The 13,115-nt window shown below is 53.9% G+C and overlaps 6 protein-coding genes across 6 annotated transcripts in view; 4 read left to right on the top strand and 2 right to left on the bottom strand.

The window, feature by feature from the left end:
* N657DRAFT_659477 (uncharacterized protein) overlaps window positions 1-5,583 on the bottom strand; it is a gene marked incomplete at both ends in the record, with an annotated part of 9,651 nt that extends 4,068 nt beyond the window's left edge. Inside the window, 13 exons of the mRNA XM_062794994.1 lie at window positions 457-504; window positions 535-1,175; window positions 1,206-1,232; window positions 1,269-1,471; window positions 1,502-1,529; window positions 1,560-1,637; window positions 1,668-3,561; window positions 3,765-3,925; window positions 4,450-4,476; window positions 4,801-5,013; window positions 5,172-5,346; window positions 5,403-5,490; window positions 5,553-5,583. Coding sequence (XP_062642418.1) covers window positions 457-504; window positions 535-1,175; window positions 1,206-1,232; window positions 1,269-1,471; window positions 1,502-1,529; window positions 1,560-1,637; window positions 1,668-3,561; window positions 3,765-3,925; window positions 4,450-4,476; window positions 4,801-5,013; window positions 5,172-5,346; window positions 5,403-5,490; window positions 5,553-5,583 — 3,614 coding nt within the window. The remainder of the gene's footprint in view (window positions 1-456; window positions 505-534; window positions 1,176-1,205; window positions 1,233-1,268; window positions 1,472-1,501; window positions 1,530-1,559; window positions 1,638-1,667; window positions 3,562-3,764; window positions 3,926-4,449; window positions 4,477-4,800; window positions 5,014-5,171; window positions 5,347-5,402; window positions 5,491-5,552) is intronic.
* Window positions 5,584-5,896: 313 nt separating this feature from the next.
* On the bottom strand, window positions 5,897-6,318 carry N657DRAFT_583295 (Aldo/keto reductase; the record flags this gene model as incomplete). The annotated part of the gene is made up of 2 exons (XM_062789664.1): window positions 5,897-6,011; window positions 6,083-6,318. The coding sequence occupies 2 exons, from the start codon at window positions 6,316-6,318 to the stop codon at window positions 5,897-5,899; spliced, it is 351 nt and encodes a 116-aa protein (XP_062642417.1).
* Window positions 6,319-6,730: 412 nt separating this feature from the next.
* N657DRAFT_694255 (uncharacterized protein) lies at window positions 6,731-8,066 on the top strand (the record flags this gene model as incomplete). The annotated part of the gene is made up of 5 exons (XM_062797274.1): window positions 6,731-6,806; window positions 6,884-7,002; window positions 7,061-7,631; window positions 7,721-7,850; window positions 7,916-8,066. The coding sequence occupies 5 exons, from the start codon at window positions 6,731-6,733 to the stop codon at window positions 7,974-7,976; spliced, it is 957 nt and encodes a 318-aa protein (XP_062642416.1). The 3' UTR covers window positions 7,977-8,066.
* A 1,275-nt stretch (window positions 8,067-9,341) lies between these two features.
* Window positions 9,342-10,246, top strand: N657DRAFT_366764 (uncharacterized protein). The gene has a single exon (XM_062787007.1). It carries the CDS (start codon window positions 9,789-9,791, stop codon window positions 10,104-10,106), a length of 318 nt encoding a protein of 105 aa, XP_062642415.1. The 5' UTR covers window positions 9,342-9,788; the 3' UTR covers window positions 10,107-10,246.
* Window positions 9,913-12,023, top strand: N657DRAFT_605822 (glycosyltransferase family 1 protein). Its single transcript, XM_062790199.1, has 2 exons — window positions 9,913-10,219; window positions 10,288-12,023. The coding sequence occupies exons 1-2, from the start codon at window positions 10,190-10,192 to the stop codon at window positions 11,728-11,730; spliced, it is 1,473 nt and encodes a 490-aa protein (XP_062642414.1). The 5' UTR covers window positions 9,913-10,189; the 3' UTR covers window positions 11,731-12,023.
* Window positions 12,003-12,515, top strand: N657DRAFT_694253 (uncharacterized protein; the record flags this gene model as incomplete). The annotated part of the gene is made up of 4 exons (XM_062797273.1): window positions 12,003-12,023; window positions 12,113-12,172; window positions 12,232-12,308; window positions 12,404-12,515. The coding sequence occupies 4 exons, from the start codon at window positions 12,003-12,005 to the stop codon at window positions 12,513-12,515; spliced, it is 270 nt and encodes an 89-aa protein (XP_062642413.1).
* Between the last annotated feature and the right edge of the window lie 600 nt (window positions 12,516-13,115).

Below are 13,115 nucleotides of genomic sequence, written 5' to 3'. Positions count from 1 at the left end.
ATCAGATTTTGGTGGACTTTTGGCGGTTTGTAGTGGTGTGGTCTAGAAAAGTGTCCCGGTCGATGGGGTGTCCCGCTCGATGGTGGACCACGTTATGTAAAAGACGAAAAGAGGAAAATTAAAAGAGAGAGGAAGAGGAAGAGAAAGATAAAGAGGAGGAGGAAATGGAAGAAAGAATTTAAAAACGTTAGTTAAAGTAAAGGAAGATGAAAAAGAGAAGGGGAAAGGGAGAGGAAGAGGAAGTTGAAGAGGAGAGGAGAAAAGAAAGAAAGCATAAAAAAAGGAAAGGTAAACCAGTAACAAAAGGGAAGATGAAGATACAAGAGAAGGAAGATAAAGAGGAAGAGGAAGAGGAAAGAGAATAAAATAAATTCTTTTTTCTTTTCTTTTATTCTTTTCTTTGGGAGGGGTGGGGAGAAGGCTGTGGGTGCCGGGGGTAGTTTGTGCTTGACGTACCATTTAATCAATTCGCAAGACCTGAAGGCGCAGAGAACCTCGTCCAGACTGAGAAATGTCACGGCCAGCGAGGATGACGACAAAGAGAATGCGTGCAGACTGGTACCAGATTTGATATCCCATATGACAAGGCGTTTGGGACCGCAAGAAGCAAGCAGCAAGTCCTCAGGGCTGAACTCCAAGACATTGACGCGCTCCAGGTGGTCGCACCTTCGTACAACCTGGAGTGAAGTGGGATCGTAGAGAGAGATTTGGCCTGTCGAGAGCCCAATGGCAAAGAAGCGATCGCCGCAGCCGAGTGCGGTGGTCTGGCCGTTTTGGAAGTCCATTCGAATCAGGCAGTCGTCCCATGACCCGGGTAACAGGCCTTCCACATGCAAGTTGGATGAGGCAGGGGAGGGGCGGGGATTCCTACCAAATGTTCGAGAGATGATTGACTCAGACGGACACAAGGGAGGTATCAGTGAGTGGATGGACGAAGGGCAGTCAAGGAGCGCAGCCCGGAATTTGGCGGCCACGCGGATAAGGTCAGTCACCCAGCCGTCGACAAGTTGCATCGATCTGTCTGTTGGCGGCACGTACTTCATTCTTCGCCCATAGTACTCGCGCAAATTTATGGCCGTCCGCGATATAGCCGTGAGGTCGCCAGTTCTGGCAATGCGCTCAATCCACGAGAGCACGTTGTTGGCCAGGAGGAAGTTGGCCAAGTCATCCATGAGCTGGTGGTCGGCAGAGGTAGCTCGGTACACATGCTCCGAGAAAAAGGTGCCTGCGTACTCGAGCAAAGACGTATCCAACGTTGATGGGGTGACAGCAAGCTTTGAGAAACCTCTGAGACGCCCGGAAATTGGTTGTGACGTTGCCGGCAACGGTTTCAAGACATCGCCGGAGAGATATCGAAGGAGCAGCGACGCTAGTCGGGTGTGATTTTGCTGCTTATGAATGGAGATGGCCAGGCCGAAGGACTCAGTAAGCAGGAATTCACGCGCAGTGTCGTGTATGACCTGGACTCTGTCTTGCCGGTCAATGAACACCAGCTGTCCACACAGATCTGGAATCACCTTGGTCGCGTTCTGAAGGGTCTGGTTGATGTCGAGTTTGACCGCACACCGCAACTCCTCCACCGTTAAGGGGCGGCAGGCGAGCACAACCCAAGTCAAGATAGATTTTGCCAAAACCAGCTTACGCGAGTCTTGCTCAATGGACTGCACCATCCGGGAGTATAGCTCGGAGAGGCCTCGAGGTATTTCGCGTAGTACAGCGTTCATAGCTTCCATTGTCCACGCATTCTCGAACTCTTGGAACACAAGACGTGCCCAGAGAAAGGAGCCAGACGACTTTTGTATGATCTTTTCGCACATGAGTTCGCGATCCTCGAGGGTTTCTGGTCGACCCAGCTGCATCAGGCCCGTGGTCAGGAATAGCCGTATGTCCTCGGCGGTGTCTTCATCAGACAAGAGGTACAAATAGCCGCGATTCGGTATCAGGGGAGCTAGGCCGCGTTCAATCTCTTCCACGTTGCGGCTCGTGGCAAACAGTCTGAGTTCTTTGGGGAGGGAAACTAGCAATCTCTGTGCGAAAAGCGCGTTGAAGTTGACGCACTCATCCACTCCGTCGACGACCCAGAAGTGTTGCGCCAAAGATGGTGTTCTGAAGATGCAGCCCGCGAAAAGCCTTCGCCAGACTGTGATTTCGTCGGTTATGTCCCACGTGAAGTCGTCTTGAGCGAGCTGGAGTACCGCTTCTCTCACCACGTCGTCTTGCATGGCCATCTGGAAGGCCAAGGAGCGAAAACAGTCGCTCAGTGTCGAATCACCCGCCTTGCCGTGCTTGCAAATGAAGTAGCTGCAGTACACATGCGTGGCGCTCAGGTGCTCAATGACATGGGCCGAGAGAACGGATTTTCCCGCAGCAGGCCTCCCAACGAGCCAGAGAATCCCGGGCGCCGTGCCAGCTCGCCACGAGACAAAGCATGTTTTCGAGGTAAACCATTCACAGGAGCCGGGCTGCTTGAGCACATGAAGCGTGGCAACGTCGCTTTCGACCGGCTTCCGTATTCCAAGAAAGGAGCGGAGACGCGAGGTAGCCTCAGCAGGCGACATCCGAGTTTTAGAGGTTACCGTAGAAGAAGTATCGTCTTTGTCACCCGGTAGTCGAGGTCCCTGCTCCGTTCCGGCCGCTGCTCGAATCAAATCAACGGCTGTGAGTAGGGCATTTCGAAGCGTCCTGTAGTTCGGTTCAGCCGGCGTGTCGAACTTGCAAACATGGCGGTGGTCGGCATCCAAGCCGGCAATTTCCTCGTTGTGATAGCCCAGCGTCGCCGAGTGTCGGTCGACAACGATTCGACTCATGGTTCCTGCGCTCTTGGTGGGCAAAGTCTCGTAGAACGACCAAAGGCGCAACTCAGGCGCAAAGTGACGAAAGGCATCATTGATTGTCGTCAAGGCCGACGAGTTAGGTGTCAGGTCGGTTACATAGGGCTTCTTTCCCCAAGCCATGGCCAGCATGTTCTCGAGGATGGAAGCCATATCCGATCCGCGGTGCGGTGTAGCTAGGAAGAAAATTGACTGCACTCTAGCGGCGAGATCGGCAGCCGTTGGGTCCTGACGGGCGAGAATGTATGCCTTTTTGGCCACGCATCCTCCCATGCTATGACCGACAAAGATAATGCGGGTGCCGGACCGGCGGATACCTGGATGGTTCCGTAGCGCACCCAGCAATGACTGGGCGAAGTCGTGGATGTCCAGAATGCTGTCCCGGCGCTCCCCCCAATCCGCTTTGTAACCGAATGTATGAACGCGGACGTCGAGGAAGTCATTGTCGGCGGGGAGCCACGATCGCGGCCAGTAGTGGTGGGGTTGGGACGAGTAGGACCATGTTTTCCGGCTGCCTCCTCCTAATCCGTGGATGAAGACAATATCGACAAGGGGCTCTCTGGGCGGCTCTGGTTCGTAAAGCGTCGTCAGGCCAAGGGGGCCTTTCTCGTCATCGGGATCGAGCGAGGAGACGGAAATGGAGAGGGAGGACGATGCGGTGTCGATACGGGTAAAGTTTCTGTGCAGGGACTTGTCCGTCCCGGATCGAGACAGGAGCCCGGCGAAGGGTCTCTTGGGCTGCTGGTGCGAATATGGCGTTAGCTAGAACCAGATACCGACAGTTTGGGATGTGGTAGGTGGTCCAAGGTTCATGTTTTCAATTTCCAAAGCCAGGTGACAAGGCGGTTCTCCCGCATGGCTGAGGTCATCCAACCGGCTATTGCCGGGCGGGATTTTCCGAGCATCAAGTCCCCCGCCTGGTGACAAACGTACCTGATCCATCTGCCGCTTGAGGCAGCCAGAAATCCATAGAGCTTGGGCTCAGCAAGAATGTGGAGATTGGGAGTGATGCTGTCAAGTTTAGAAACGGAGGATCGGAGTCTTGTTGGGTGCGGCATCCTCATCCCGAGCGGCGCTTGCATTGAGGGCGCATGCTGGGGATTGGCTGCCCACAGTATGAGCTACGTTTAGAAAGTGGGGCGGAAAAAGCCGGTGCGAGGATTTTCCGGGCACGAAGCAAGTTTGGTTGGAGTCCAAGAGGCAACCCTCCTCTAGTCGCGAGATCGGTGTTCCTCGGTGTGGATAGGTATCCGTGACAGACAGACTGATATATATGGAGTGGCACATCACTGATACAAGGAGTTGAGATGTAGGAGCAGAACATATAAAACATCATTCGTTAAAGCATCGAGACGGGTATATTGTTTAGCGATAGATCTCTTAACAATCTATCCTGCTTTGGGAGCGGAACCTGGACTCAAAGAGGTACAGTTACAATTCATATCTTACTTCACTTTCACCTTCTTGTCCGTCTTCATTCTTTCTTCCTCTCCTTTCCTTCTCCATTTTTCTCACTTTTACCTTCCTTGCTGGTCATCTTATCTTCGTTTCCCCATTTCTCTTGCTCTTTACCTGCCTTCGTGTTCATTTTTCATCTTCCAATTTTCTGATCTCCCACCTTAAAATCTTTTCTCTCCGTGCTTGTCTTGTGCCCGCCATTTGTCACGCTAACGGAACACCCAGGGCTGGATCACTATGTAGTTTGCTGTTGCAAAGCTCAGGGCATGGAGCGAACCGCCAGGTCTCGAGGATGCAGCTTCCAGGTTGGCGTTCAAGGCAGCTTGAGTCAACTTGCATTGGGGTTATATAAAGTTGGTGAGATCAAATTAAGTAATCGGGGAAAAGGAGAAGCATATCTCCCGGACCCTCAACACCTCCCTAACCCAGGCCTTGGGCCCTGAAGTGGCAACCAGATCTGCACATGGATGAGCACTGGTGCCATCTAATCCCATGGGGCGCGATTGGCAACTGGCTGGTCAACCTCTTCATCGAAGATGTCAAACCCTATGTGCAGGCTGGGGTCCAGGAAGCGTATCGGGCCACGGTGAGAGGATACGGTGTTTACTTCGTCGAAAAGGCCATCCGGCAATCGCTTCAGCTCCAAATTTTGCTTCATGTGTCCTTCCTGCACCGACTTTGGGACTACCGGGATTCCGCGCTGGACGGCCCAGGAAAGGCACACCTGCATCATGTTTCAAGATGTGAGCAGCTTGTAGGAAAAGATTTGGAATTGGTTGGGATTTCGACTGACCTGCGCCGGAGACATGTTGCACTCGTCGGCGACTTTGACAATCTGTGATCCAGGGTTAGCGCGGCTGCTCTTCCTCTATCGACTCACACGCTTGCCAGTTGCAGGTCAGAGCGTAAGGTGCATACCGTGGAATCCTCAGTCGGATAGGGCTCGTCTGGATGGGCTCGTACCACACCCACTGGTCGACCGCCGAGGGGTTGATGGGCCATCAGGAGGATTCCATGTTTGGCTGAGAACTCGTGTAGCTCTTTCTGTGGGAAGAACCTAATTCCGATGGTAAGGGTCAGCGGCATGTGACGACGGGGCTCTAGGCTGCTTACGGATGAATCTCGACTTGGTTGACAGCTGGAACAATCTTGGCAACCTCGAGGATCCGCTTTGTCTTGAGGATATTGAAATTCGACAGACCTGTGGTTGGGTCAGCACTTTTGAATCCTCTGGTGCAAACTGGCCTGACCTCCCTATTGAACGGGCTTTGCCCGAGGCAACCAGGTTCTCCATGGCCTGCCAGGTCTCTGGGTATCGTCTTGAAAGCTCATAATCAATGACAGGCTGTGCTAGAGGTGAGGGACTTTTCAATGTGCAAGGTACGGGGTGGCCAGATCGTGTACACACCTTTCCGTTGCCGCTCGGGTGGCGGATGGTCTTGTTGTTCTCGCCAGCTTTGTACGCATGGGGAACTTGAGGTGGGCAGTCAGCCTATGGTTGCTATCAAACACACAAAAAGGGTTTCGTACAATGCATAAGATACAGATCAACTGCAAGTAGAATGGTTAGATGTACTGTCGCCCATTTTACCTTGACTTTCGGCATTTCAGGAGGCGGACTTACCATAATCCAATTGCAGGTCCTTGAGAGACACGTCGAGGGCCCTTTCTACATCCATTGGTTCATGCCAAGTTTGTGCCCTGCATACAAGACGTCCAGGACTCAAATGTCAGTTGTCACTCAGGGTTTTTCATCTCAGAACTGATCAGTGAGGGCCAGGGCGAGAACTGACAGCTTGGACGTAACAAAGAGCTCATCTCTCGGGACGCCGCTTTCCTTGATTGCTTCGCCAATATACTTTTCATTTCCGTAGGCATTGGCACCGTCGATATGCCTGTACCCCAGTTTCAGGGCAGTTTTGACGGCATCCTTCACTTTCGAGTTGTCCCCTTCCCCTTGGAAAGTGCCAATGCCAATAGCTGGCACTTTCAAGCCATTGTTCAGGGTGAAGAATGTAGGAATTTCCATGGCCAATTTCGCAAGGTATCTTTCTGTCCAAAGATTCAGTAAGGGTAAGGACCAAGACCAACCTGAACGGTTTGTGTCTTGCAACGATATCTGTCATCCATAATTGCGCACGCAAGAAGAAGCATCCACATCATTACCCCGCTCGAGGATGCCAAGGACTCGCGAGTAGCGAGATTGGTCTGCTTGGTTGGCAAGTCACTGCGGCAAGTGCGACCTTGAATGTAACCTCCCGCTGGAGCGATTGGCTCGAAGCCATGACTCTTGCAGATGTGAGGCGCATGTTGATCCTGCACATTCAATACCCTGAGCTTCCATGGACCGACACGTCGTCCACTTTTCGTCTCATTCTGTCAGGCCATCACCCCACCAGTCTGGCTGTTCTGGCCGCTTCGACACTGACTCTCCCGAAAAGATGGGAGACTTGAGCCTCTTGAGCGAAATTTCAGATGCGTTCACCCGGCGTGAAGTCGACCCGAGTGTAACTGCCGGTCAGTTTCTGCCCTTCAGACCTCATGACTCGATGTACCTAGTGAACTCTGCTAACTGCACTTTGTCCTGCGACCAGTGCTTCCGGACCTTGGAGCGATCTTACGTGTGCAACGCGGCAACACATCAGCGTGGGCGCAGGCTTTCAGAATCGATGTTCTCGGTGTGAACGGCGGACAAGAAAGCTACTTCATCAAGGTCTGGTAGGCCTGAACTTCCATTTTCCGACGGGGATATATGCTGAAGGTGGTCTCAGATCTCGATCGGGTTCCACGGACTTCAGGCACTGAAGGGCGAGTACGAGGCAACGTCTGCCATCTACGCCATCACGCCCGATTTCTGCCCCAAGCCCATCGCCTGGGGGAGTCTCCACGACCACTCCGATGCACACTTCTACCTCTGCAAATTCTACGAATTCTCCGAGGATCTCCCCGAGCCCAATGATTTCTGTGAGAAGCTGGCCAGGCTGCATTCGAGTCACTCGTCGCCCGAGGGCAAGTTCGGCTTTCATTGCACGACCTACAATGGTGACCTCCCACAGGACAACACATGGTGCGATAGCTGGGAGGCCTTCTTTGCCAATGGCCTCCGTCATATCCTGAAAGTCCGCGAGGAAAGAGCTGGCCCCAGTCCTGAGTTGGAGGCCCTGTGTCCTGCGCTGTTTGAGAAAGTCATTCCCCGGCTTCTGCGGCCGCTTGAGAGCAATGGACGCCAGGTTCAACCATCACTGGTTCACGGGGACCTATGGTACGGTAACGCCGCCGTCATTGAAGAGACTGGAGCCTCCATTATCTTCGACCCGTCCAGCTTTTGGGCCCACTACGAATGTGAGGTGTCATTGAGGCTTTTCCCCTTCAGGTTATTTCGCGGTTGTAGAACGCAAGCGAGGCCGCTGACCAAGGCAAGCCGCACTTAGACGAGTTTGGGAATTGGCGCCCGGCCCGAAACCGCTTCACTTCACCATACTTTGAGGCCTACAAATCACACATAGCGGACTGGTCCGATCCTGTGACGGATTTCGATGACCGGAATGCTCTCTATGCGCTGTGAGAACTCCTTCGGCAGACAACCAACCAAGCTCTCGCACCATTAACAACATCACATCAACTAGGAGATTCAACCTGCACGCAGCTACGCTGTTTCCGGATAACAATGCGTATCTTCAGATGTAAGGGAATAATACTCTCTGCATTATCATTTTAACCGTTGACGAGCCTGGTTGTAGGGCGGTAGACGAGATAAGGAGACTGACAGAGAAATTCCCGGAAGGTTATGTCGAGGATAGTGGAAACGGTGCGAGCTGCGTAGCAGCTTGAAGGAAGGACTTGCTGCGCTGCCAGAATAGTCCGAACAGCGACTTTATTCTATTTAACTCGTTCCTGACTACCTTCCCCAAGTACTTCAATGCCAGACCTACAGACTGTACCTAGGAAACAGAGCATAGAGCGAGGCCTCTAGCACTCAGTGACTCAGGTGACGCTGAGAACGATTGTTGCAAGACTCAACAAGGCCAATACATTCTGCAATCATTTTCTGGTTGAAAACCTGAATAATCGCGATGAGAAAAGCATCCCTACACGACGACCCTTGTTTCTTGACAGACCAGCGGTGGCGACGAACATTGACATTCTATTTCATATTTTCAATCCGTCACAAATCAAGTGTCGTCCTAACCCACTCCTCAACACTCTGTATCTCTATTCCGACCAATCAACCACTCCAGCTGAGTCAAACTACCTTAAAGGCCCAAATAATTGTAGTATAACAACATCCGCTGAAGCCGGTCTCTAACTTTCGGGTTCCGCTCTCTCCTCGCCTTCAAACAGAATGTCCATATAAAACGCCACAGTTTCTCAAAAGCCCTTACACCCAACCGTAGATTTCCTCCCTGCCATACCCACCGCTCGTTCCACAAATTCTCGTACGGCGTCGGCTCCAGTGTCGGCATACGCTTCTAGGTAGCATGAGAGTTGTCTCTGTTGGTCATCGTGAACCACCCTGGCCACCTCAGATTGATCGTGCAATGTCACAAACGGTGTCGCAACCTCCGGGCGCTAGGCAGATTTGTGGTGGATGGGTGCGCGAAGGTGCTCGGCGTTTTGCTGTCCCACAATGGCCCTGAGCACACCCGTTTGGTAGGAGTGGTTTGCCTGTTCTTCTTCGCCGGGAAGCTCTCAACGGAGTTAACGGCCCTACGCCATGACGCGATGCTCGAGCCCGGCCCCTCGTTCCACTGATTACACAAGGTACGGTAGCCTGCCGCGTCCCATGCAGGGGTGTGCTTTCCAAGTATCAGCCAAGAGCAGGCGTAATGAGCAGGAAGAAGCGGGCCTCTGGTTAGATATCCAGGGCCGGGAACTCTACCTCGTGATCCTGAAACGCGGAAACACAGGGGCTACAATGCTGGAGGGGCGCTATAGCCCGCCTCTGGACTCAGGGTGTGCTGGGAGAGGTCAGCGATAAGGTCAGCAGGGATGGTGAAGAGACAGCAAGCTCCATTACTGTAGGCTCTGCGGCGTGGTGAAGATCTGTGCGCGTCATGGTGGGCGGGTCCGTGCGCGCCACTGGTCAGCAGGTCAGCGACCGTGCAGCGAATTGGTGAATATCTCTCGCTCTGAGGGAAGACATGTTGTAATGCACAGTGGCAAGGCGAGGGAGCCTCTCATTCTACCTGGGAGGGAAAGCACCATCGGATCCAAAAATGTGGTCGCCAGACATGAAAGCAGTCTTGGCAACGATCAAATACGCAATGGCGACAGGGAGATGGGAACTTGACGAGGAACGACGAAGATTGGGAAAATCACAGTAGGGGGAGCTCCACTAACACTACACAGCCTCAACCAGCAGATCCCGCTTTAGCTGCTGAAGATAGGACGCTGAACACTTGGAGAACGCAGCCTCCAAGTCGATCTGTTAAACTAAGTCAAGAGGCTACAGTTAGTGGCGTGAGAAAAGCGGAGAGAGTAAAGGGCTTGTACGAGTTGATGATTGAACGTCAACGAATTGGATGTACAGTAGTTAGCGTGCCAAGGCCCTTTAGGCTTCGCGCCTCCGGGCGAAATAAATTCCATCCATCCATCCATCTCTCGCTCCTGCCAAGCTGTCGACATCGGAGACCGTCGGACTTGGAACGATGGCCGATCCGAGTACAACCTTTCCCCGTTCCATCCCGTGCTGTTCTGCCTATCGGGGCAACGAGCAGACGTTGGAAGCCTGTAGGATCGGGCATGTCAGATTCCGCATGCCGGCCCCGACCGAGATGCAGTTCCTCGTGGGTCGACTCGACAACGAGGCCTGAATAACAAATTTGTCAGGCATCACTAATTTAATTATTATAAGCGCTCCTGCAATGTAAGCCTGTAGGATCGGGCATGTCAGATTCCGCATGCCGGGCTCGACCGAGATGCATTTCCTCGTGGGTTGACTTGACAACGAGGTCTGAACAACAAATTTGTCAGGCATCACTAATTTGATTCTTATAAGGGCTTCTGCAATGTGCTCGCTTTCTTGTTCTCCGGCCTCACAAGTCAGCCGCCTCGGCATATTAACTTGACGCTCCCGGACTCCGGAGAGACATGCAAGATGGTTCCCAAGGAGAAGCCAATCATCGTTGCCACTGCGTTCAATGCTCCTGGCCACACGGCCGGCCTCCTCTCGATATCTGAGCACTTGATCAAGCAGGGCTTTACAGTTTACTTCATTGCCGGTCCCGATTTCAAGGCCTCGATCGAGAAAATAGGCGCTGAATTCGTCGAGAACCCATGGGTCTGGGCCCACCTCATCGGCAAGGCAACGCCAGGAGATAAACTCTGGAACTTGAAGCATATCTTTGCCGACTCGATTCCGGTAGCTCACCGTGTGCTCAAGGAGACGCTTGAACGGATCCGGAGGGAGAAGCCTCATCGTGAGGTCCTCATTCTCCATGAGAGCTTTTCGAATGGTCTCGCGCCCTTTGTTTACGGGGCACCGCTCCCCGAGGGATACTCCTCCCTGCCCAAAGTCATCAACTTCCACACCAGCATCTATGCCATAAAACACGACAGCATCCCTCCCTTTGGTCCCGGCCTCCGCTATGACCACACTCCCGAGAACCTTGCACTCTGGCGGTCCATCTCCGACGCCATGGAGCCGGCCGTGGCGAGCGTGGTGCAACACTTAAACGACCATTTAAAAGCCCTCGGTGCCACCCGGCCCGCCACCGGCTCCTTCTTCGACGTACTCCTGGACCTCGGCGACGTAACAGTCCTGGCCACGAGCCCCAGCCTGGAGTACCCCCTCCCGGAGCCCAAACCCAAGCTGCGCTTCATCGGCGGCCTGCCCCTGAAACCCCTTAGCCCAACCTTTGAGTTCCCGTCCTGGTGGCCCACCATCACCAACAACACCGCCCTCCCCGCCGACTCGCCCGACAAGAAGAAGCTCGTCTTCGTCACCCAGGGCACCGCCCACCGCAACTACATCGATCTCATCATACCGACCATCAACGCGCTCGCCAACCGCGCCGACCTCCTCGTCGTTGCCACCCTCGGCGCGCGCGGCGCCGAGCTCCCGAGCAGCGTCACAATCCCCGCCAACACCATCGTGGTCGACTACTTCCCCTACGACGCCGTCCTGCCCCATGCCGACGTCTTCGTCTCCAACGCCGGCTACGGCGGCTTCATGCAGGGCGTCATGAACGGCGTCCCCATGGTCCTGGCCGGCACGCTCGCCGACAAGGCCGAGGTGTGCGCCCGCGCCGAGTACGCCGGAGTCGCAGTCAATTTGAGGGCTCAAAACCCCGGCGAGGACGCCATCCGGGCCGGGGTGGAGAATGTGTTGGGGCAGAGGAGGTTCAAGGAGCGGGCGGTGGAGCTGAAGGAGGAGAATGAGAAGCTAGATTCGCTGAAGACGCTGGAGAGGATTATTGACGAGTTGGTTGGAGGGCAGTGAAGGGGATGTGAGGGAGAAGCTAGACGTCTAGGCTTGAGACGTGTTGTAGCTGGATGGCCTGCACGTCCGGGCATGTTCTCGTCCCATGAGCCCGCCAAAGTGTTGCCAGACTTCAGAGTAGCAATTTGCGTGCTCCTCAACCCCACCGTGCCTTTGCACAGCACCAGACTTGACTCAAAATGCATCATCCGCATCGCTTTTCATCTTAGAATTCCCTTTCTGCCGACTTTCCACCCGTGTCATTCACTCTACACGTGAACCATCTACCGATCATGCCTCACTATAAGACCTCGGTAAGTGATCTGCATTCCGATTGTCTGTTCTAGAGACCCGTTGCTGACGCGAGATTACCTTCCCAAGTATGAAGGCTGATTCCATCTAGTACGAGAATGGACAAGGTGGGCTCCGTCATCCTAACCTTCCGCCGTTCGAGTTCGACGAGGTGAGTTCATGACAGTGCTCCCAAACCATCCATTCAGTGTGTCGGCTAACTAGGTCCAGCAAGGGCAGATCAACGTCTGGCCCTGCGAGATCTACCGTCGATTCGATATTCTGCCCGGCACGCTCTGTTTCCCCTAGTAAGAAGGATCGACCACCCGCCGCAATTACAAACTGGGATGTGACAGTCCCAACTCTGAGCAATCTCGCAGGAACCGTTTGCGTCCGGAGCTAGCCTGAAAACTCACAAGAAGAACCACAAGACCAACGGCCGCCATATCGGTGTTGAGAGCCAGCGGCGCGGCCCGACAACCTCGACAGACCAGCAGGCGGCACTTGGCAATTGACAGCCCGGAATCAATATTCCCCAGTCAATCCCTGATTGATTCACAGATATTATACAGGTTTGCACAGACATGCTGGGGCTGCTGTCGACAGTCACACGGCCGGCTCGAATCCGCTGTTTCCGCCTGTTGGAAGACCAACAGCCACTGACCCAAGGTGTCACACACACACGAATGGGAAATCACGAGGCCGAACTCAAAGATGCTAGGAGGCTCTCCGAAGGTCCACCTCAAATGGTCCCCCCCTCCTCCACTCTCTGTAGGAGGCTCCAAACTCCGGTATATATCTCTCTCGCCCAGGGCCGGACCGCCTGATGGTCAGAATCCGGACGGCCGACGGGCTGAGCAAGGCGTTTGACGATTTAATCGACTGGCTGACCTGGGTTGCGGGTGAAAGCACCCCCCGAAAGAAGACGAACTGCGGTTACAGCTCTCCTTGGTGGACTCGGGAGGTGGAAGAAGCCACTCGAGAGGCAAAAAGAGCCGAGAGACTGGCGAAAGAAGCCCGCACAGACTATTACCGGGAGGAGCTCAAAGAGAGACTGAAGGAGCGCGCCAGAATAATCCAGGAAGCCCAAACGAGAACTTGGAGGAACGGGGTGC

The sequence above is a fragment of the Parathielavia appendiculata genome (assembly GCF_033297405.1).
Source record: "Parathielavia appendiculata strain CBS 731.68 unplaced genomic scaffold N657scaffold_40, whole genome shotgun sequence".
NCBI lineage: Eukaryota > Fungi > Ascomycota > Sordariomycetes > Sordariales > Chaetomiaceae > Parathielavia > Parathielavia appendiculata.
This window is presented reverse-complemented; position numbering and strand designations above follow the sequence as displayed.